The sequence below is a fragment of the Salvelinus alpinus genome, chromosome 8, assembly GCF_045679555.1.
Source record: "Salvelinus alpinus chromosome 8, SLU_Salpinus.1, whole genome shotgun sequence".
Taxonomy (NCBI): domain Eukaryota; kingdom Metazoa; phylum Chordata; class Actinopteri; order Salmoniformes; family Salmonidae; genus Salvelinus; species Salvelinus alpinus.
This window is the reverse complement of record NC_092093.1, coordinates 55184187-55208892: the sequence shown is the minus strand read 5'-3', so window position 1 is coordinate 55208892 and position 24706 is coordinate 55184187. Positions and strand designations below refer to the sequence as shown.

At 41.2% G+C, this 24706-nt stretch overlaps 2 protein-coding genes across 2 annotated transcripts in view; both read left to right on the top strand.

Moving 5' to 3' along the window:
* LOC139583299 (collagen alpha-1(XV) chain-like) overlaps nt 1-2270 on the top strand; it is a 111530-nt gene extending 109260 nt beyond the window's left edge. The window contains exon 41 of the mRNA XM_071414208.1: nt 1230-2270. Within this exon, the coding sequence (XP_071270309.1) occupies nt 1230-1431 (202 nt within the window). The 3' untranslated portion in view covers nt 1432-2270. The remainder of the gene's footprint in view (nt 1-1229) is intronic.
* A 17271-nt stretch (nt 2271-19541) lies between these two features.
* Nucleotides 19542-24706, top strand: part of LOC139583297 (reversion-inducing cysteine-rich protein with Kazal motifs-like) — a 110644-nt gene continuing 105479 nt past the window's right edge. Inside the window, exon 1 of the mRNA XM_071414207.1 lies at nt 19542-19766. Coding sequence (XP_071270308.1) covers nt 19697-19766 — 70 coding nt within the window. The 5' untranslated portion in view covers nt 19542-19696. The remainder of the gene's footprint in view (nt 19767-24706) is intronic.

Here is a 24706-nt window from a genome sequence, read left to right as displayed (position 1 = left end):
ACCCTCGTTCTATTGCTTCTATTTCTATACCGCCGCGTTGAATTTATCAGCCCCAACAAACCAGAGACTCGAGGCTGGCAATTGTGGCTCCAAAGTGGCTTTTTTATAGATGTTTTTCAAACAGACGCTTTCCTACTTTGTGGCGAGGTCTATTTGAGAACGTGTATGAATAGATATAGCCTGGGCACAAAAAAGGGATATGGCTATTGATGTCATCTGTTATGTTGAGGTCGCATCTGTATGAAGAGATTTCAGTGCCAACGGAAACTGTATTTTAATTCAATATTTTTTACATTTGTATTAAGATACTGCGTTTTAATTCGATATCTTTGAATTTGTACTGCACAAATTGAATCATTGAATTCATAAATAGAACTTGAATTTCATGATTTGAATGAATTAATATTGCATTCCGTTTTCAAATACCATTTAAATGTAATTTAATATTTTAAATTCAAAATGTATATATTCAGTTTCAATCTGCATTCATAGTCTGTGTATCAAGTTTACAAATTATAATTTCAAGTTGACGTTCAAGTTGAAAGTTTGATATATTCAATTTATCACATCCATTCAAATTCAGTTTTCTAATTCAGTTTTCTAAATTCAGATCCCTGCGCATTGTAGATTTTGGTACTGCACTGACCCTGTATATAGGTTCCTGTTTTGTTTTTATATATTTTTTTTAATTAGTTATACTATTTTGATATTGATAACTGTACTGTTGGGTAGCGCTTGCAAAAATAATGTTTGTTGTCACACACCGGATAGGTGCACTGAAATGTCTTGTTTTACAGGGTCAGCCATCCTGCGATACCCTGGAGTAAATTAGGGTTAAGTGCCTTGCTCACATTGTCGGCTTGGATATTCAAACCAGCGACCTTTCATTACTGGCCCAACACTCTAAAGCCTTGTACTTGTGCATGTGACAAATAAAACTTGAACTTCATGGTACTTTTCCAGCCAGGAAAGGTAGAAGAGAACAGATTGAATTAAAACGATCCATACATCGGTGGGTATCTCTGCTCAGTTTGGGGCTACATTAGTTCAAGTGTGTTTTTTAGAGATTTTTTCCATGGTAGGGGATTTAAACTACTTATTGGTGTTTGCGTGAACATCTGATATGTATGCCAGTACGACTTTAATGTGTGGGGGTGTGTGTACATGTGCCTCTGTATATGCTGTATCCATACACTCTCCCATTATATATGTATCTATCTCTCCCGCAGGCCTAAGAAGAGCATCTGGCATGGCTCCAATACGTTTGGCAACCTGTTGGTAGACCGGTCCTGCAATTCGTGGCAGTCTGACAACATGTCCATCATGGGCCAGTCGTCCAATCTAGCTTCAGGCTTCCTCCTGGGACAGCAAGCACAAAGCTGTAACAACCAGTTCATTGTCCTTTGCATCGAGACCAGAGAGCATGTTTAACAGACCGCTCCGTCTTCCTCCCATCCATCTGCTTTCATTTTATCACTCTGGAAAGGTGTAAATATATGTACATTCCTTTATGAACATTTCATCATTGTCATCAACATATTCCTCCTCTCCCATCCTCTGATTGGTTGGTTGATTGACTTGAGATGAGACAGCGGATACTGTCTGTCGATACCAGCTCCAAATCATGGCTTTGCGGAGTTTTTCAAGCCAACTTTCAAGATTATTTCTCACTACAGATGTTTCTCCGAGTCAAGATGTTACCTTTCGTCTTCCAGTGATTGGCCATGTTTATTGTTTGTCCTATTAGGTCATTCTTTAAGAGATGTTTGTTCCATTAGACCAGGGCCGATAGCACATTTCACATGCATAACCCCCATATTCTACAAAGGTGTTCAGTAAAGAAATCAGTAAAGAAATGCTGATGCACTATATTAGATGTGTTTCTACGTACAGTGATTTCTCATTCGAGCAACAATTTCTCTCACTATTTAATTTCAATTCAACGTCTTATTTATACCGTAACTACACATAACGTGAATGAATCAAATGATTAAGGTTAAGTATGTAATTTATAGATTGTTTGTCAGGGACTGTTTTAGTTTTTTGTAATTTTGTTGTACAGCATTCCTTTTATGGCGCTATGATTTTGATTTGATAGGTAGCTAGTTAGATATGACTTCATTCAACATAAATTCCACCAATCACATAGAAATTCACCACAATTTTTTTTTATAACTTATGAAATTCATAAGAGATTTGATCAGTATAAGTGAGTATATTTTATACAATCATTGGTGCTTATTGATTAAAAATGTTTTTCCTTTTCTTAATAATCTGAGTCTGATATCTGTTTTGAAAGCCTGGCCCAGTTACGTCGAGGCTGTACTGTGGTTAAAGGACAGGACAGACCAATACGGATCATCAACCAATCAGCCGTGTGTAGTAGATCAAAATCAAATCAAACTTTATTGGTTGCGTACACAGTTTAGCAGATGTTATAACGGGTTCAGCGAAATCCTTATGTTACTAGCTCCTAATAATGCAGTAAAATGTCAAACAAGTACACTTTTTCATTTATTTATTTTTATATATATATAGAAATTGTCGTAACGAAGCCAATTAACAACCCAAATGGCACTGTAACAGTTATCCAACTGTAATCTATATCAATTGCAAAAGTATGTGGACACCTGTTCGGTGTTCGTCGAACATCTCATTCCAAAATCATTGGCATTAATATGGAGTTGACCCCCCCCCCCCCCCCCCCCTCCTTTGCTGCTATAACAGTCTCCACTCTAATGGGAAGGCTTTCCACTAGATGTTGGAACATTGCTGCAGGGACTTGCTTCCATTCAGTCACAAGAACGTTAGTGAGGTCAGGTACTGATGTTGGGTGATTAGGCCTGGCTCGTAGTCGGCGTTCCAATTCATCCCAAAGGTGTTTCATGGGGTTGAAGTCAGGGCTCTGTGCAGGCCAGCCAAGTTCTTCCACACCGACCTCAACAAACAATTTCTGTATGGACCTCGCTTTGTGCATGGGGGCATTATCATGCTGAAACAGGAAAGGGTCTTCCCCTAACTGTTGCCACAAAGTTGGAATCACAGAATCCTCTAGAATGTAACTGTATGCTGTAGCATTAAAATATTTCCCTTCACTGGAACTAAAGGGCCTTGCCCGAACCATGACAAACAGCCCCAGACCATTATTCCTCCTCCACCAAACTTTACAGTTGGCACTATGCATTGGGGCAAGTAGCGTTCTCCTGGCATCCTCGAAACCCAGATTCGTCCGTCGGACTGCCAGATGGTGAAGAGTAATTAATCACTCCAGAGAACGCGTTTCCACTGCTCCAGAGTACAATGGCGGCGAGCTTTACACCACTCCAGCCGACGCTTGGCATTGCGCATGGTGACCTTAGGCTTGTGTGCAGCTGCTCGGCCATGGAAAACGGTTTTGTGAAGCTCCCGACAAGCAGTTATTGTGCTGACATTGCTTCCAGAGGCAGTTTGGAACTCGGTAGTGAGGACAGATGGTTTTTACGCATTTCAGCACTGAGCGGTCCCGTTCTGTGAGCTTGTGTATATATATTCAGAACCCTTAACTTTTTCCAAATGTTGTTACTTTACAGCCTTATTCTAAAATGTATTACATTGTTTTTTCCCTCATCAATCTACACACAACACCCCATAATGACGTCACAAGTTTTTTGACATTTTTGCTCGTTTATAAATATAATGTAATTATTACGTTTCCATATGTATTCAGACCCTTTACTCAGTACTTTGTTGAAGCAGCTTAGGCAGCGATTACAGCATCAAGTCTTCTTGGGTATGACACTACAAGCTTGGCACACCTGTATTTGGGGAGTGTCTCCCATTCTTCTCTGCAGATCCTCTCCAGCTCTGTCAGGTTGGATGTGGAGCGTTGCTGCACAGCTATTTTCAGGTCTCTCCAGAGATGTTCGATCGGGTTCAATTCCGGGCTCTGGCTGTGCCACTCAAGGACATTCAGAGACTTGTCCCAAAGCCACTCCTGCATTGTCTTGGCTGTGTGCTTAGGGTCATTGTCCTGTTGGAAGGTGAGCCTTTGCCCCAGTCTGAGGTCCGCATCACTGTTGAGCAGGTTTTCATCAAGAATCTCTCTGTACTTTGCTCCGTTCATCTTTGCCTCGATCCTGACTAGTCTCCCATTCCCTGCCGCTGAAAAACATCATGGTTCAGAGCATGGTACTGGGTGGAGGCCGGCTAGTGATGACTGTTTAACAGTCTGATAGCCTAGAGATACAGGCTGTTTATCAGTCTCTCGGTCCCAGTTTTTATGCACCTCTACTGTCTACACCTTCTAGATGGTAGCGGGGTGAAATGGCCGTGGCTGAGGTCCTTGATGATATTCTTTGCATTCCCGTGACACTGGGTACTGTTGATCACCTGATGGGTGTCGACGAACGGTGGTGATTGAACACATAGAGTCATCGGGAAATTAACAGAATATGACGGCCAATGTTCTCTGGTCAGAGGCGATAGGCCTCTGAGTCAATTAGTGATGGTAGTCAATTTGGTACTGGTGTGGAGGCTCAACGGGGTCTTTAGCAATTCCCCCTTACTCCAGTAGGGGGCTTTACAGAGACACAGGCCCTGTTTGAATCCTTCCCTTCTCCTCTCCTTAATTGGGGAGGACAGGCTCTTGGTATTGATCAGAACGGAATGGTTTCCATGTGTTTGATGCCATTCCATCTGCTCCGTTTTAGACATTATTATGAGCCGTCCTCCCATCAGCAGCCTCCACTGCCTTGAAGTAGTCAGTAATTAGAAATGACTGGACAGGTGACAGCCCTTGCATTCACCTATCCAATATTTAATCAGTGATTACTTCAAGGAAGGGAGGAAGGATGGATGGACTTTTAAAGAAATAAATCGAACCACTCTCTCTACAGTAGATCTACTTCTCTGTGACCCATACCTTACCGTAGCATACCTTACTGTAGCATACCTTACCGTATAATACCTTACTGTAGCATACCTTACTGTAGCATACCTTACTGTAGCATACCTTACCGTAGCATACCTTACTGTAGCATACCTTACCGTAGCATACCTTACTTCATCATACCTTACTGTAGCATACATTCTCTAGCATACCTTACTGTAGCATACCTTACTGTAGCATACATTCTCTAGCATACCTTACTGTAGCATACCTTACTGTAGCATACATTCTCTAGCATACCTTACTTCATCATACCTTACTGTAGCATACCTTACTGTAGCATACATTCTCTAGCATACCTTACTTCAGCATACCTTACTGTAGCATACCTTACTCTAGCATACATTCTCTAGCATACCTTACTTCAGCATAACTTACCGTAGCATACCTTACTGTAGCATACATTCTCTAGCATACCTTACTTCAGCATACCTTACTGTAGCATAGCTTACTCTAGCATAACTTTCTGTAGCATGCCTTACTGTAGCATTTCTAAACAGTCGGAAAGGGCCTGCTTTGTTTGCATTAGCAGAGAGAATGTGATTATGGCAGGCGCTCCATGCTCATTAAAGGGTAATGTGGGTTATGACTGGGCTTCACGCGCAGTTTTCTCCCTCTAAATATAGCCGTGACTACTTATTCTGTAATCTCCACCCTGGCGCAGTGAGGGAGAGCGACGATGCTCGGCATACATGTGTAAACCACATTGCCGAATTTGAACTGTTTTGCTGCCTTACTGTTGCCTAAGACTGCGTTTTCAGAGTCAGCCCAATTCAGATATTTTTTTTCCACCAGTTGGTCTTTTTACCATTCAGATCAGCTATGAAAATTAGAGGATGTTAAAAGATCTGATGTTGATTGGTCAAAAGACCAGTTAGTGGAAACAAGAACAGAATTGGCCTGCGTGTGTAAACGCAGCCAGTGTTACACTTTCTTTCAAATAAGTTTTCATTTGTCTTGTGAGTGGGTCATACCACAATAAAAGCGAGGGAAGAGTTTCCTGACACAACAGTGATTATAATGGAGTACAAGACGTGGGGGCTGCAGCAGTTCCAAAGCGTGCTCCCAGCAGTTACAATGGCATTTCAAATTAAATGTGACTCAATCATTGAGTTCCGGCTAATTTAATGGCTGCCCACAAAGTAGAGGGCACTTTATTTTCTGTAGGCAGTTCCTGTGTAGTAGGCCATAAGGACTTTAGTGGTTCTGCACATATTTCTCACTGCTCTGGTTAACACATGCCCCCAGTCCAACACGGCTTACAAAAACATTTACATTACATTTAAGTCATTTAGCAGACGCTCTTATCCAGAGCGACTTACAAATTGGAAAGTTCATACATATTCATCCTGGTCCCCCCGTGGGGAATGAACCCACAACCCTGGCGTTGCAAGCGCCATGCTCTACCAACTGAGCCACACGGGACCACAAAAAGTCTGTAGTATTCTGTATTATCATAAAGTCTATAGTAATCTGCTATTAGAATAAAGTCTGTAGCAATGTGATATTATAATAAAAGTCTGGATTGGTATAAAGACTACTAAAATTACTAAATTAAACATTGGTTTCCTTACCCTGCAAACAGGGGCGGAGCCAGAGAGGTGTCTGGGGTGGCACTGGACACCCCTGACATCTGATTGGCCACCCCGGGTACCACCTCAAAATGTAATTCGCTACTGGCAGAAGAAGAGCATACAGAAGAAGAAGAAGAGCATACAGAAGAAGAAGAAGAAGAAGAGCATACAGAAGAAGAAGAAGAGCATACAGAAGAAGAAGAAGAAGAGCATACAGAAGAAGAAGAGCATACAGAAGAAGAGCATACAGAAGAAGAAGAAGAAGAGCATACAGAAGAAGAAGAAGAGCATACAGAAGAAGAAGAAGAGCATACAGAAGAAGAAGAGCATACAGAAGAAGAAGAAGAAGAAGAGCATACAGAAGAAGAAGAGCATACAGAAGAAGAAGAAGAGCATACAGAAGAAGAAGAAGAAGAAGAAGAAGAAGAGCATACAGAAGAAGAAGAGAGAATATTTTCACAACTCCACAAGCTCTTTTCATGATTGGCGAAAGCATCATATTTGGAGTAAGTTTTAAGGTTTTGTGCTAGTAATACGCGCATATACAGTGCAGTGTCGTAAGTTACAGTTACAGTATACCAAGTTACAGTATACCAATGTTTAACTAATGTGGGGTAACTAGTAGGCTGCAGCTGTCAGTGTTCAGCAAGTTAACATTCATTCTAATGTGGGGTAACTAGTAGACTACAGCTGTCAGTGTTCAGCAAGTTAACATTCATTCTAATGTGGGGTAACTAGTAGACTACAGCTGTCAGTGTTCAGCAAGTTAACATTCATTCTAATGTGGGGTAACTAGTAGACTACAGCTGTCAGTGTTCAGCAGAGTAACATTCATTCTAATGTGGGGTAACTAGTAGACTACAGCTGTCAGTGTTCAGCAGAGTAACATTCATTCTAATGTGGGGTAACTAGTAGACTACAGCTGTCCGTGTTCAGCAGAGTAACATTCATTCTAATGTGGGGTAACTAGTAGACTACAGCTGTCCGTGTTCAGCAAGTTAACATTCATTCTAATGTGGGGTAACTAGTAGACTACAGCTGTCCGTGTTCAGCAAGTTAACATTCATTCTAATGTGGGGTAACTAGTAGACTACAGCTGTCAGTGTTCAGCAGAGTAACATTCATTCTAATGTGGGGTAACTAGTAGACTACAGCTGTCCGTGTTCAGCAAGTTAACATTCATTCTAATGTGGGGTAACTAGTAGGCTACAGCTGTCCGTGTTCAGCAGAGTAACATTCATTCTAATGTGGGGTAACTAGTAGGCTACAGCTGTCAGTGTTCAGCAAGTTAACATTCCTTCTAATGTGGGGTAACTAGTAGACTACAGCTGTCAGTGTTCAGCAAGTTAACATTCATTCTAATGTGGGGTAACTAGTAGGCTACAGCTGTCAGTGTTCAGCAAGTTAACATTCATTCTAATGTGGGGTAACTAGTAGACTACAGCTGTCCGTGTTCAGCAGAGTAACATTCATTCTAATGTGGGGTAACTAGTAGACTACAGCTGTCAGTGTTCAGCAAGTTAACATTCATTCTAATGTGGGGTAACTAGTAGACTACAGCTGTCCGTGTTCAGCAGAGTAACATTCATTCTAATGTGGGGTAACTAGTAGGCTACAGCTGTCAGTGTTCAGCAGAGTAACATTCATTCTAATGTGGGGTAACAGTGTTCAGCAGAGTAACATTCATTCTAATGTGGGGTAACTAGTAGACTACAGCTGTCAGTGTTCAGCAGAGTAACATTCATTCTAATGTGGGGTAACTAGTAGACTACAGCTGTCCGTGTTCAGCAAGTTAACATTCATTCTAATGTGGGGTAACTAGTAGGCTACAGCTGTCCGTGTTCAGCAAGTTAACATCCATTCTAATGTGGGGTAACTAGTAGACTACAGCTGTCAGTGTTCAGCAGAGTAACATTCATTCTAATGTGGGGTAACTAGTAGGCTACAGCTGTCAGTGTTCAGCAAGTTAACATTCATTCTAATGTGGGGTAACTAGTAGACTACAGCTGTCAGTGTTCAGCAGAGTAACATTCATTCTAATGTGGGGTAACTAGTAGACTACAGCTGTCAGTGTTCAGCAGAGTAACATTCATTCTAATGTGGGGTAACTAGTAGACTACAGCTGTCAGTGTTCAGCAAGTTAACATTCATTCTAATGTGGGGTAACTAGTAGGCTACAGCTGTCAGTGTTCAGCAAGTTAACATTCATTCTAATGTGGGGTAACTAGTAGACTACAGCTGTCAGTGTTCAGCAAGTTAACATTCATTCTAATGTGGGGTAACTAGTAGACTACAGCTGTCAGTGTTCAGCAAGTTAACATTAATTCTAATGTGGGGCAACTAGTAGGCTGCAGCTGTTAGTGTTCAGCAAGTTAACATTCATTCTAATGTGGGGGTAACTAGTAGGCTACAGCTGTCAGTGTTCAGCAAGTTAACATTAATTCTAATGTGGGGTAACTAGTAGGCTACAGCTGTCAGTGTTCAGCAAGTTAACATTCATTCTAATGTGGGGTAACTAGTAGACTACAGCTGTCAGTGTTCAGCAAGTTAACATTCATTCTAATGTGGGGTAACTAGTAGGCTGCAGCTGTCAGTGTTCAGCAAGTTAACATTCATTCTAATGTGGGGTAACTAGTAGGCTGCAGCTGTCAGTGTTCAGCAAGTTAACATTCATTCTAATGTGGGGTAACTAGTAGGCTGCAGCTGTCCGTGTTCAGCAAGTTAACATTCATTCTAATGTGGGGTAACTAGTAGGCTACAGCTGTCAGTGTTCAGCAGAGTAACATTCAGCAATTTGAAATCCATTAACTCAGTTTGATTTTCGTACTTGAACTCAAAACGAACAATTGTTATTATCAATCTATTAACGTTACTCAAAAGATTACCACAATTTGCAGATAGCCTGTTTGCTATCGTAAAGGTGTTTGAAATTATAGCTAGCTAAGTTACTTATTGCAGAGTAGGGCAGAGTAGGGCTAGCTATGAACTAGTAACTTAGGCTGGTAGTTGATTTTAAGGTACAGTTATGATAATGGATATTTGTAATTAAGATTGAGATTGGACTAAAATGTGGGTAATTGGATGCTTAGATGTAACCATAACCGTAACCATAATGTAACCGTCTTATTTTTGCATAGGGTCAGTTAAACATGAAAAGAAAGGGAGAGATATTAGACTTCTGTTCCAAAAGGACCCAATGGTAGGCCAGGCCTATACTTTAAACTACACATTTTAGTTAGCAGCTGTTAGTATCTAATCTTGTGGATCCCTTAATTATACATTTCCATAGAGATATGACACATTATTTAACGTGTATTTCCGGCATTTCAAGATCAAGAGAAGGTGGTCCTGTACAGCCGTGTTTGAAAACATTTCCCAGAACTCAGCACGGTACTAGGAAAAGGGCTTTCAACATCTCCTGGTATAAAGGACAATTCATGGCTTGAATATTCTGTAAATCAAGATTCGACTTATCGTTTCATCTGTAGGAATTTTTCTGTGCCCAATACACCTGAATCTGCCTTCAGAATCACAATCAGGTTTTTGTAACTGGAAAAGGGAGCTGTTTAATGATTCTGGGTTTAAGCTCCAATCGAAGGCAGAGCATCATATCAATGCCATGTATGCTTGGAATCAGCATAAAAGGGCTATTGACAGCAACTCATCAATGTTAGATGTCATAAATGAGGACCGGAAAAAGAAAGTGGAGGAAAACTATACTTACATTAAAACAATTGCAGATAAGCTCCTATTAACTGCCACTCAAAATATAGCGCAGAGAGGCCATCGAGAGTCTGATGACTCTCACAACAAGGGTCATTTTTGAACAATCTTAGAAGAAATAGCAAAGCATGACCCTCTTGTAGAGAAAAGGATGAATGCATGTGGCAATGCTAAGTACACAAGCCAACAAATCTAGAAGGAAGTTCTTGAGGGCTGAGCTGAGATGGTACAACGGTAAATAATAAGAGAAAAAGGAAGTGAAGTTTTTAGTGTAATTTCAGATTAAACCAAAGATTTAAAATAACACGTCTTTAGTTGTGAGGTTCTATGACAACGGGGGCCATCCACAAAAGCTTTTTATTCTTTCAGCCAGCTGAAAGCTTAGATGTAACGGGTCTCACAAACATGATAATTGATTGCCTTGACAAACATGGTCTGGACTACAGAAATAATCTTGTGGAGCAAGGCTATGACGATGCATCCGTCATGAGCGGAAAGCATTCTGGTGTGTCTGCACGGATTAAAAACAGTGCAAGATTTGCATTTTATGTGCACTGTAATGCACATTGTTTGAATTTGGTTCTTGTCGATGCTGTAAAATCAGTGGCTGAGGCAAGGGCTGTGGATCTAGTAGGTGCCCTTACAGACACATTACAGGACTACAGAAGTGAGGGTTACTTTGGATAACTATGGAAGGAGGTTGAAGAGATTGCAGAGCACTGCAAAATAAGTGTAAAAACAGTGGGAAGGGACAGACCGTCTACTCTCCTTGACTTGTTGTGTTTCTAGAACCATTCTAGAACCTTCCATGAGCCCATATTGATGGGCATCAAAATAGTTTTTATTTTTCAAGCCCATTTCTGCTTGATACCTGGTATGTCAAATTGCAGTATGTTTTTTTTGTAAATGTACTTTTTTGTAAATAAACTGTGCAATTTATGTAACACACAAATGCTATCTTATCTCCTTGGTGCTTGAGCTTTATTTTCTGAAAATCAGAGGTATGGACTCGAGTCACATGACTTGGACTCGAGTCAGACTCGAGTCACAAATATGATGACTTGCAACTCGACTTTGACTTTAACACCAATGACTCGTGACTTGACTTGGACTTGAGCCCTGTGACTCGACCTGACTTGACACCCTCCCCAAGCCCAGATATAAAAAATTATGCTATTAAAAAAGTGTGCAATGCATCAACTCTTCATTTAACAGATTACAGTTTGATTCGGACAGCAGCCAATCAAATTGTGCCAGCTGAGAAAAAGTTGTGCGTGGCAGTGCAGAGGAATGTCGGCGGGTGCAGATGGGAGCCCTTGGAAAGATGATACCCCAAATTATTATTTTTGGATATAAATACGACGCTGTATCAACAAAAAATGGATTGCAACTTGCAAAACACGCGGGAAGAAAATTACAGACGGAGGCGCAACAATTTCCAACTTTGTTCGACATTTGAAGCTGCACAAAGAACGGTAAGTCGTGGCTAATATAGCCGACAGCTATATATTTGAATTCTTTACTAGTGTATCATGTAGGCTAACGTAACGTTAAATCAATGAGCCTCTACACACTGCCTGATGTTACTGCTGTTCCTAAAACCATTGACATACGTTAGCCTACTGTATCCACACAGAGAGAGAGAGAGAGAGAGAGAGTGTGTGTGTGTGTGTGTGTGTGTGTGTGTGTGTGTGTGTGTGTGTGTGTGTGTGTGTGTGTGTGTGTGTGTGTGTGTGTGTGTGTGTGTGTGTGTGTGTGTGTGTGTGTGTGTGTGTGTGTTAAGGTTGGGCGACTGTGTACAAGCCTACATTGCCCGATTGCGATAGTCGATCACTATTGGGGGGGTCTTTCTCATGGCTACCCATGTATTTCCATGGAAATATAACGTTTATTTGGAAAGTAAGAAATATATAGATATTTTTAAAAGCATTCATGATTTGTGTAAATGTAATATACTAACTATTACTCTTGTTAAAAGTATGAAATGGTATTACATTTGGTGAAGAGCACATTATGTTTAGGACTCAAACTCAAAGTTTAGGACTTGAGACTTGACTCGGACTTGCCTGTCTTGACTTGGGACTTGACTCGGACTTGCCTGTCTTGACTTGGGACTTGACTCGGACTTGCCTGTCTTGACTTGGGACTTGACTCGGACTTGCCTGTTTTGACTTGGCACTTGACTTGGGACTTGACTCGGACTTGCCTGTCTTGACTTGGGACTTGACGTGGGACTTGACTTGGGGCTTGACTTGGGACTTGAGTGCTCAGACTTGAGACTTACTTGTGACTTGTAAAACAATGACTTGGTCCCACCTCTGCTGAAAAAGTTTTGGATGTTCAACACTTATAGACCCAGATTGTATATTCATGAAAACAGAGTGACCCAAGTCTCTCCAGTATGTGAGTACAGTAGTGTGTGTGTGTGTGTGTGTGTCTGTGTGTGTGTGAGAGAGAGAGAAAGAAAGAAAGAAATTGAGCTGCAGTTGCGAGGTAGAGACACTGACTATTCATAGTATGTTAAAGAATTCTAGTGAAGTAACCCTTCTGGACCACACCATCTGCCACATTGAAGAACTCCAGGTTAAGTGAATTATCACTTCTACCTCTAATCAGCAATCATAGGATTCATTCATGCTCCTTAGATGCCAGGTCAGGGTTACACACTGATTTTCTGTCATGGTCTATGGACCCCCTAAAGTAGCCTTGGCCACCCCATGTATAAAACTCCAGTTCCGCCACTTCCTGTCTGTGGACAAGGTTATGACATTCAGCTTTGGTTTTATTTCCCTTGTTACAGGGTAAGCAAACCAACATGTCATTTTGTTATTTGGGTCAACTATCCCTTTAAGTTACAAACGCTATAAAAACTTCCATGGGGGTTGAATTGGTTCCATTTTGTTCATAACTATAACTTTAATTATTACTTTCTATGCCACAAAGTACATTGCCAGTCTACATCACACAATATAGCAGAGTTTATATATGCAGCCCAATTCTGATCTTTTACCCAAGTCTTGGCAAAAGATTTGATCTGACTGGTTAAAAGACCAATAATTGGACAAAAAGTATCTGAATAGAAAAACCTGTGTAAATCAGAATTGTGCTGCCTGTGTGAACGCAGCCAGTGAGGTATTCCAGCCACAGTCTGTAGCCTACTTGAACAGCAACCAAGCTCAGATCTAGTGGGACACAGGTGGCCTATGGTATCTTTGTATAAAATATTCAATAGCTTTTTCAGCATTGGAAACTCCTGGTACTCTTAAAGCACCACTCGAGACCTCATCTCATTCAGTCCTCTCATACGCGGAAAAAGAACCAAACACTTGAATAACAAATAAGGCAATTTACTGGGAAACAATTGCTATTGCTACCCACAAATGATTGATCCATGTCGATTGTGTGCCTGGATAAGACACAGCCAAAACATCTGTCTCTTCATCAGTACGTCTTTGTGAGTGCTGTTTGCTTTCTCAGGAATGGGGAAATGTGGGGATTTGGTTCACACCCATACAGGACGCCAGAGATCCAGGCAAGCAGACAGTGTTTCAGAAATAGAATGGTGGTAGAACTGCACGTACAGGTACTCGTACATCATAACACTGTCTAGCAGGTGGTGAAAGGTCTGGAGATTTGCCTGGGGGGAGACTGAGGACTGAATACTGGAGACGGCCATGAGGAGCTGAAAGACAGGCATCTCTCCCTTAACACCTTCAGGTTGATTGATCTCACACACACACACACACACACATTAGGGAAGTCATTCAACCCAGGGTTCAACTAAAAGACAGTACATACAGTGTAGATATAGGGTTTCACGCTTCGGTTGATTTTATAATTTATGATGTTAATATTAATATTAATGATGTTAATGTTGGATTCGTGTCTCTATCTCAACCAAAAATATAAGTTTAAGAATAGGACTAAATCAAATCAAACTTATTTAAAGTTCAATTTAATTTAGTCCTATTCTTTAACTTAGATTTTTGGTTGAGCTAGAGATGTGAATCCAACAGATCAATTATTAATTTGTAGACAAACTGGAATTAAAGTCAGACTAAGTCAGTGGCACAAAATATAAATCTCCTTCAAATGTTGATATTTGGTTGCATTGGCAACAAAACACAATTCAATATGACTTTTGCAAAACACTATATAGACATTTAACTTGTCGACAAGTTAACAAATGATATGTTGGATTCATGTCTCCAACTAAACCAAAAATACAAGTTAAAGAATAGTATTAAGCCAGTGTCTCAGATGAAACTATCCAAGCACTAGATACATCTCCTTTAAATGTTGATATTTGGTTGCGTTGTCAACCTAAAACAATTTCATATCACTTTTGTAAGACAGCCTTAATTAACTTTAGGCTATTTACTATCTTACAAACTAATTTACAGTTGAAGTCGGAAGTTTATATACACTTAGACTGGAATCATTAAAACTAGTTTTTTAACCACTCCACAAATTTCTAAACAAACTATAGTTTTGGCAAGATGGTTAAGACATCTACTTTGTGCATGACACAAGTAATTTCTCCAACAATTGTTTACAGACAGATTATTTAACTTATAATTGTCACGATTGTAATAAGGAGTGGACCAAAATGCAGCGTCGTATGTTTCCATCCTTTTATTAGGAAGAAAAACCTCAAATAACAAAAAAACAATAAAGCGAACAAACTAAACGACACGTGAAGCTCAGAGTAGTGCTCACAGGCAACTGTACCTAGACAAGATCCCACAAAGCACAAAGGGGAAATGGCTGCCTAAATATGATCCCCAATCAGAGACAACAATAAACAGCTGCCTCTGATTGGGAACCATAACAGGCCAACATAGACATATAAACACCTAGATGACGTCACACCCCGCTCCGGACCGTGGATCGTCGCCGGAGGAACCGGACCGTAGATCGTTGCCGGGGACTCCGGAACATAGATCGTCGCCGGGGACTCCGGACCGTAGATCGTCGCTCCGGACTGGGAACCCTCGCAGGAAGCTCCGGACAGATAACCCCCGCTGGAGGCTCTGGACCGCAGACCTTCTGTTGACACGCACCTCTGAATGAGTGTGGGGAGCAGGCACAGGACGGACTGGACTGTCGAGGCGTACTGGAGGCCTGTTGTGTGGGACCGGTACAGGTGGCACCGGGCTGATGACACGCACCTCTGGGTGAGTGCGGGGAGGAGGCACAGGACGTACTGGACTGTCGAGGCGTACTGGAGGCCTGATGCGTGGGACCGGTACAGGTGGCACCGGGCTGATGACACGCACCTCAGGGCGAGTGTGAGGAGCAGGCACAGGACGTACTGGACTGTGGAGGCACACTGGAGGCCTGATGCGTGGGACCGGTACAGGTGGCACCGGGCTGATGACACGCACCTCAGTGCGAGTGTGAGGAGCAGGCACAGGACGTACTGGGCTGTGGAGGTGCACTGGAGACCTGGTGCGTAGAGCTGGCACAGATGGTGCCGGAACGATGACACACTCAGCACGGTGAGTACGGGGAGCTAGCACAGGACGTACTGGGCTGTGGAGGCGCACTGGAGACCTGGTGCGTAGAACCGGCCCACATGGCACCGGACAAATGACACGCTCCTCAGGACGGGTATAGGAAGCTGGCACAGGTGGCATCGGACAGCTAACACGCTCCTCAGGACGAATGCTGTGCATACTATGCCAAACCAATAGCTCTCTCGCTTCACTCTCCTCCAATTTGTCCAACAACTCCTCGAAGGTCTCTAACCCTCCCCTCCGTTCACTCTCCTCCAATTTGTCCAATAACTCCACGGTCTCTGACTCACACCTCAACTTCACCGACCACCCCGTGTGCCCCCCCCCCCCCCCCCCAACAAAAAAACATTTTGAGGCGGCTTCTTTGGCTTGCGTCGTGGCCGCGAACCCCGGCGTTGTCGCTGTCCTTCCTTCACCGCTTGCGTCTGCTTCCATGGAAGGCTTTCGTCTCCTGCCATTATCTCCTCACAATTCCAGGATGTCTTTACCTCCTGGATATCCTCCCAGGCCCAGGATACCTGTTCCTCCTGGCCACACTGCTTGGTCTGTTTGTGGTGGGATCTTCTGTCACGATTGTCATAAGGAGGGGACCAAAATGCAGCGTGGCTGCCTAAATATGATCCCCAATCAGAGACAACAATAAACAGCTGCCTCTGATTGGGAACCATAACAGGCCAACATAGACATATAAACACCTAGATGACGCCACCCTAGTCACACCCCGACCTAACCAACATAGAGAATAAAAAGCTCTCTATGGTCAGGGCGTGACAATAATTAACTGTATCACAATTCCAGTGGGTCAGAAGTTTACATACACTAAGTTGACTGTGCCATCAAACAGCTTGAAAAATTCCAGAAAAATATGTCATGGCTTTAGAAGCTTCTGATAGGCTAATTGACATAATTTAAGTCAATTGGAGGTGTACCTGTGGATGTATTTCAAGGCCTACCTTCAAAATCAGTGCCTCTTTGCTTGACATCATGTGAAAATCAAAAGAAATCAGCCAAGACCTCAGAAACAAATTGTAGGTCCCCACAAGTCTGATTCATCCTTGGGAGCAATTTCCAAATGCCTGAAGGTACCACGTTCATCTGTACAAACAATAGTACGCAAGTATAAACACCATGGGACCACGCAGCCATCATACCGCTCAGGAAGGAGACACGTTCTCTCTCCTAGAAATGAACGTACTTTGGTGTGAAAAGTGCAAATCAATCCCAGAACAACAGCAAAGGACCTTGTGAAGATGCTGGAGGAAACAGTTACAAAAGTATCTATATCCACAGTAAAACGAGTCCTATATCGACATAACCTGAAAGGCCGCTCAGCAAGGAAGAAGCCACTGCTCCAAAACCACCATAAAAAAAGCCAGACAACGGTTTGCAACTGCACATGGGGACAAATATCGTACTTTTTGGAGAAATGTCCTCTGGTCTGGCGAATTAAAAATATAACTGGATGGCCATAATGACCATCGTTATGTTTGGAGGACAAAGGGGGAGGCTTGCAAGCCGAAGAACACCATCCCAACCGTGAAGCATGGGGGTGCCAGCATCATGTTGTGGGGGTGCTTTGCTGCAGGAGGGACTGCTGCACTTAACATAATCGATGGCATCATGAGGCTTGGTAAATGATGTAGATATATTGAAGCAACATCTCAAGACATCAGTCAGGAAGTTAAAGCTTGGTCGCAAATGGGTCATCCAAATGGACAATGACCCCAAGCATACTTCCAAAGTTGTGGCAAAATGGCTTAAGGACAACAAAGTCAAGGTATTGGAGTGGCCATCACAATGCCCTGACCTCAATCCTATAGAACATTTGTGTGCAGAACTGAAAAAGTGTGTGCGAGCAAGGAGGCCTACAAACCTGACACAGTTACACCAGTTCTGTCAGGAGGAATGGGCCAAAATTCACCCAACATATTGTGGGAAGCTTGTGGAAGGCCTCCTGAAACGTTTGACCCAAGTTAAACAATTTAAAGGAATGGCTACCAAATACTAATTAAGTGTATGTAAACTTCTGACCCACTGGGAATGTGATGAAAGAAATAAAAGCTGAAATAAAGAATTCTCTCTAATATTATTCTGACATTTCACATTCTTTAAATAAAGTGGTGATCCTAACTGACCTAAAACAGGGAATTTTTACTTGGATTAAATGTCAGGAATTGTGAAAAAACTGAGTTTAAATGTATTTGGCTAAGGTGTATGTAAACTTCCGACTTCAACTGTAACTGTTTTTATTCCACCTTAAAATGAGCAACTCATACATGGCCACATTTTAAGGTTACTCTACCTATAAAAGTCTTATTGTGTAATCATAGCAAGCGTGCATGGTCAAGATAACGTGCAAAGGTTACAGTTTTGTGGACATCTTCACAACATAAATATCCGAACAGAATCTCCAACCGCATTTAACACATGCGCCGTGTACTTTTAATGTATTCTCAACTGCAATCCAGGTCGTTTGGTTCCGCTATTAGACGAAGCGCGGCGATAACACATTGGACATTGTATTCCCATTTCAACTTTGTTGTGTCTTTTAATTGGTTGAAAGTGCAGTGATAACACATTTAGATTACTACTAAAACATAGATTGTCCCAGATGGAATGTCCATAGGAGGAGCAGCAGCAGAGGGGGGGGGGGGGGAGTGAGAAGGAATGAAACAATAATAACGAATGGGCAACATTGATGGGGGTGGGGGCCACAGTGTCTCGCGGGTCCCCCTTATTTTTAGCAGCCCTCCTCTTGACAGCGAAGAGAAAACATTGACGTTAAACAGTTAGTTTCCTGCAATTCTACACATTTAATGGCGTAAACTGAATTCCATCAAACTTTATTTAAACATCAATGGGAATTGTTTATACTAGGTAACGTTGTGCGTGTGTAAATACATGACGTTAATACATGAATCTACCGTATATCTTCATTCAAGAAAAAAACATTTTACTTTTTTTTTTTTTTTTAACTACAGAAAGTGCATAAATGCAGGAAACTATTAAAGTTAGAAGAATCCCATGGCAACGCACAGCAGACTTGACCCAGGCAAGGCAGCTGAACTGAGGCTTTTCGTTCAGTCATACGAGCCCTGGGGCCAGGGTAGCAGAGGATGGTTCATCCTCTCAACATTAGCCCCATTGTGAGCGCCGAGCGCCTGGGTGACCTGGGTGACCGTGCTAAATGCAGTGTTGTTGTTTTTCATTTTAACATATTATATTTCATTATATCTCCCCTAATCAGATGTCTCAATATTGCTGACATGGTTGCTTCCCCACGTATAGGCTGTCATCGTTTCTTTATCTCGTTCACTGTGCTACACATTTTATAGTGTATTGGAGAATGAACGCAGAATGCTTTGCTGGAGAATCATGATGACTTATAGTTCAAACTTTTATATGAAACAACGTGTTGAAAACTCTGTGTGAATGAACACAGACATTGAATTTTTTTGTCTGTGCAAGAATGAAAGTTAACATTTTATGACGAAAAAGATGTGCATATATTTCTAGGCATCACCTTGACTCCAATATTTTTTTATTTTATTTAACCTTTATTTAACTAGGCAAGCCAGTTTTAAGAACAAATTATTATTTACAATGAAGGCCTAAAATAACCTAATTGGCTGACATCTCTGGATTTCAACTGAAAACATTTTAGGCCATAACACCGCACCCATGCATTAATAACGGGATTATCATACTGTTCTCATGTCACGGTTAACCCGGGCCTCTTGGTTTTTTCCCGTCTGCGCATGCCCAGTATGTTCTGCGTGTGACCATAGGGCCAGAAGTTCTCTTTCTCCGCCGCTGTTCGGCCTGCACATGAGCGGATCATCTGAGAGCCGCAGTCGCTGATGTCGCCGATACAGAGGGTCTCATGGAGCTTGTCAAAGCGACAGTGTTTTTATTGTCTTTTCCTTCACAATGCACTTTAGGATTTCAATAAGATGTATGTGTGTTTTGAGATAGTGACTTTTCTTCTCGCGTTCAACTTCTACGATTTGGTTCTTACTCAGGGTAAGTCTCCTGTTGGGTTTTCTTATTTCGCTTAACGTTACATACAGTAATTGGCCTGTGTCTACTTGTCCAGTATGTAAGTCCATTGTTGTGCTCTTAGGGGTTGTAATTGTTTCAAAACATCCAAGCTATATATAATGGTAAAGTTCGCTTAACCGAGAACAAATAATTGTAGGGGACGCAAGTATTCAGTGCGCTGAGTTTTTACTTTTTATTCTCTCCTACAGTGTAGCCTACAGTCCGCATCTTGCAATATGAGCGACCAACAACCGTTGTACAGATTTATCAACAGAATAGACCATACTTTGTGTTTTCTAACGGTAGCCTACTTTGTATTGGGATAGTGTTCACTCTTATTTTGGAGGAAAATACAGTAAGTCACTTTCCATATAGGTTTCCATTGTGAACTTGATATCCGTCATATTTCTCCACATTGTATCACGCAAATGGGGAGGGTCCCTTTACCCGTGATGGACTTAACCAGCCCATAGCGTGTAGCCTATACCGGTGATGGAGCTGTAACCAGCCCATAGCGTGTAGCCTTTACCGGTGATGGACTTAACCAGCCCATAGCGTGTAGCCTATACCGGTGATGGACTTAACCAGCCCATAGCGTGTAGCCTATACCGGTGATGGAGCTGTAACCAGCCCATAGCGTGTAGCCTATACCGGTGATGGACTTAACCAGCCCATAGCGTGTAGCCTATACCGGTGATGGAGCTGTAACCAGCCCATAGCGTGTAGCCTATACCGGTGATGGAGCTGTAACCAGCCCATAGCGTGTAGCCTATACCGGTGATGGAGCTGTAACCAGCCCATAGCGTGTAGCCTATACCGGTGATGGAGCTGTAACCAGCCCATAGCGTGTAGCCTATACCGGCCATGGAACTGTAACATAGTATGTTGTGTTCGTGACATAAAATCATTTAATACGTGTTACGTTGTTGCTCTTCGGTGAGAATAGCCTGTGTATGAGGCTACAGTAGATGAGTGCTCCTACATAGCTAGATAACGTTGATGTTAAATCTCAACGTTTTACTTGTTAGGTAATAATATGGCCAGCATTTGACAGACGAATCAAGTGTATGACAATGATGAGCTGCTGATCCTTCACACCAGGCAATTAGCAAATACAGAGGTGTACTTACACGTGTAATGGTGTTAGACATCTGCCCTTGACTTTGCTTAAGTCATTGAATAAGGCAATTGTATTGTTATTGTATGTATGTTGACATGTGTCACACTTTAACAATGTGTTAAAACCAGTTGGCGCACACACGTTTCAACATGTAGGCATACAGTAGGCGTACCCTTTAAAAGTTACTCCTCAATATTCATTTGGCCGACATCATTCAACTGATTACTCAATCGTTACGGATGGGGTTAGTTGGCAGCGGCAGCTATTAATTCGCATCTGGCGGTGTGGAGACTTTGATGTTGAGAAAATTGCTGTTTGTCCACATGCGCTCAGGATGTGGATTACTCCGCGTAAATATCGCTTTAAAGTTACTGACACAAGACATCTGTCAACGGTGTGCGTCGAAGATGAAAGAACATCGCTTAGAACTTCAGTTGGGACCAATGTTGTATGTAAAACCTAGATTTCTAATTGCTATGTATTGGCCAATGAAAGGTTTTGAAGCCGGTGGGCCATATTGGCACTCCCCAGAAGCAGTCCTCCAGAGGAATGCAATGGAATTCTACAGTATTTCAATTAAATGTTTCAAGGACAATGCATTTACTATTTAAGTATGTTTGGTTGTAGTGGGGACAGTAACACTGTTTCTTAAAAAAATATATGTTTCTATATATATATTATGTTTAGGTCACATAATATAATTTAAAAGTATGCATTAAGGTGTCTGTAATAGAATAAACGTGGCAAAAACAAATGTAGACATCAATAAATTAATTTCTATAGCTTCCAAAATATTCTTAACACTGGTGGGGGAGTGCCAAGATGGAGGTGCGGAGGCTTCAAAACAGTGCCCCTGTCAGTCATCTAGTCTGTATATAAATCATGGTTTGGACCCATATTTGCAAGCTGGCATTATGAAGAGGACAAAGTCGCCTACACACTGGGCCTTTTTTTAAAGTTCTAAAATGGGAATGATAGCGGCCTCGCACCTTGGGAACATCTGAGCAACTCATTTGATCCCTTCCAGACCACTACACTGCCTCAAGATAATGGTTTTCTCATTGTCCAACTCCCTCCGTTACGTCATGTAAAAAAAAAAATGGCCCCGGTTAGCTGAAACTATCTCTCCCTTTCCCTTTTAGTTTATTTTCAAGCATCCGCTATTGAGACTAGTCATCCCTTTTTTTATCTGCAATCAATTTAACCTTTCAAGAGAACCAAAATGGAAATAAGTCCCAGACTTTATTGTGTGTTATCCTCTATGATTTAACAATGGAAATAAGTCCCAGACTTTATTGTGTTATCCTCTATGATTTAACAATGGAACTAAGTCCCAGACTTAGTTATCCTCCGTGATTTATCCTCCATGATTTAACAATGGAAATAAGTCCCAGACTTTATTGTGTGTTATCCTCCATGATTTAACAATGGAACTAAGTCCCAGACTTTATTGTGTGTTATCCTCCATGATTTAATAATGGAAATAAGTCCCAGACTTTATTGTGCGTTATCCTCCATGATTTAACAATGGAAATAAGTCCCAGACTTTATTGTGTGTTATCCTCCATGATTTAACAATGGAAATAAGTCCCAAACTTTATTGTGTGTTATCCTCCATGATTTAACAATGGAAATAAGTCCCAAACTTTATTGTGTGTTATCCTCCATGATTTAACAATGGAAATAAGTCCCAAACTTTATTGTGTGTTATCCTCCATGATTTAACAATGGAAATAAGTCCCAAACTTTATTGTGTGTTATCCATGATTTAACAATGGAAATAAGTCTCATACTTTATTGTGTGTTGTCCTCCATGATTTAACAATGGAAATAAGTCTCATACTTTATTGTGTGTTGTCCTCCATGATTTAACAATGGAAATAAGTCCCAAACTTTATTGTGTGTTATCCATGATTTAACAATGGAAATAAGTCTCATACTTTATTGTGTGTTGTCCTCCATGATTTAACAATGGAAATAAGTCCCAAACTTTATTGTGTGTTATCCATGATTTAACAATGGAAATAAGTCTCATACTTTATTGTGTGTTGTCCTCCATGATTTAACAATGGAAATAAGTCCCAAACTTTATTGTGTGTTATCCATGATTTAACAATGGAAATAAGTCTCATACTTTATTGTGTGTTGTTCTCCATGATTTAACTTCTTCAGGATAGGGAGCAGTATTTTCACGTCCGGATGAAAAGCGTTTCCCAAAGTAAATTGCCTGTTACTCAGGCCCAGAAGCTAGGATATGCATATGCATGGTAGTATTGGATAGGAAACGCTCTAAAGTTTCTAAAACGGTTACAATAATGTCTGTGAGTATAACAGAACTGATTTGGCAGGCAAAACCCCGAGCACGATTCATCCAGGAATTTGTTTTTTGAGGTCATTGTGTTTTCCAATGCTTTTCTATGGGAAACCTGATTTATTAGGGCCCAGATTGCAGTTCCTATGGCTTCCACTAGATGTCAACAGTCTTTAGAAATTGTTCAATGTTTTTCTTTTGAGAAATTAAGAAGTACTCCTATTCTTTCTACGTGTCACTCAGAAGTTCTCTATTCTTTTGGTGCGTGTGAACAAGAGCGTGCTCCATGTTGTTTTTCTTCGGTATTGGAAACTGTTTATCCCGTCTTATATTTTATCGTTTATTTACATTTTAGGGTACCTGAGTTTGGATTAGAAACGTTGTTTGAAATGTTTGGACCAAGTTTACAGGTAACTTATTAGATACTTTGTAGTCATGTTGGGCGAGTTGGAACCGGTGTATTTCTGAATCAAACGCGCCAAATAAATTGACATTTTGGGGATATAAAGAAGGAATTTATCGAACAAAACGACCATTCATTGTGTCACTGAGACATTTAGGATTGCAAAAAGATGAAGATCTTCAAAGGTAAGGCATTTATTATATCGTTATTTCTGACTTTTGTGTCGCACCTGCCTGGTTGAAAAATGATTTTCATGTTTCTGTATGCGGGGCGCTGTCCTCAGATAATCGCATGGTGTGCTTTCGCCGTAAAGCCTTTTTGAAATCTGAAGTTAAGCTTTATTTTGATGTATTACACTTATATTTTCGTGAATGTTGAATGTTTATATTTCTGTAGTTTGAATTTGGCGCTCTGCAATTTCACCGGATGTTGTCAAATCTATCCCTCTAATGGGATTGGTGCTTTAAGGGATCCCTTAACTCATGTGCATGTATGGCTTTTTCAAGTTTTATGTGAGCTGGTTTTATAAAATGGTCAAATTAATAAACTAAATTAAAACTAAATCCTCAAAGTAAGGCTGGTTTAGGAACATGAGAGGCAGAATAGAATGGATGGCATTCTTTACCTCAGCATGTTGTGCCATGCTTTTAAAGCCCACAACAAGAAAAACATTTCAAGAATAGGCAATAGGTATCATCATTTTTATGCAATGCGGAAAAAAATGTGATTATGTAGCCTACCAAGGCTATTAACTTGGTGCATGGTTAATGAACTGAAATCATGGTATTTATTTTGATCTGACTCCAAAAATGGTTCATTCGGGAGAGTATAGAGCATGTTTGAAAGAACATTGGTTTTCATTAACATTAATGTATTTCATGTTTCAGATCCGAGACCTAACTGAACAGTTTTCAGGCTATTAGATGAGCAGTAACAAGGCTTGAGGCCTCCGGCTCTGTAAAACATCTGTATTTATGTTGACACAAGTTGTTACATTAATAAGGGCTACCATAAATGTCAAGGTTACCAAATGAAACCTGACTGCGACCGAGGACTACTACATAGGCATGGCTTCATTTCTGTGCCGA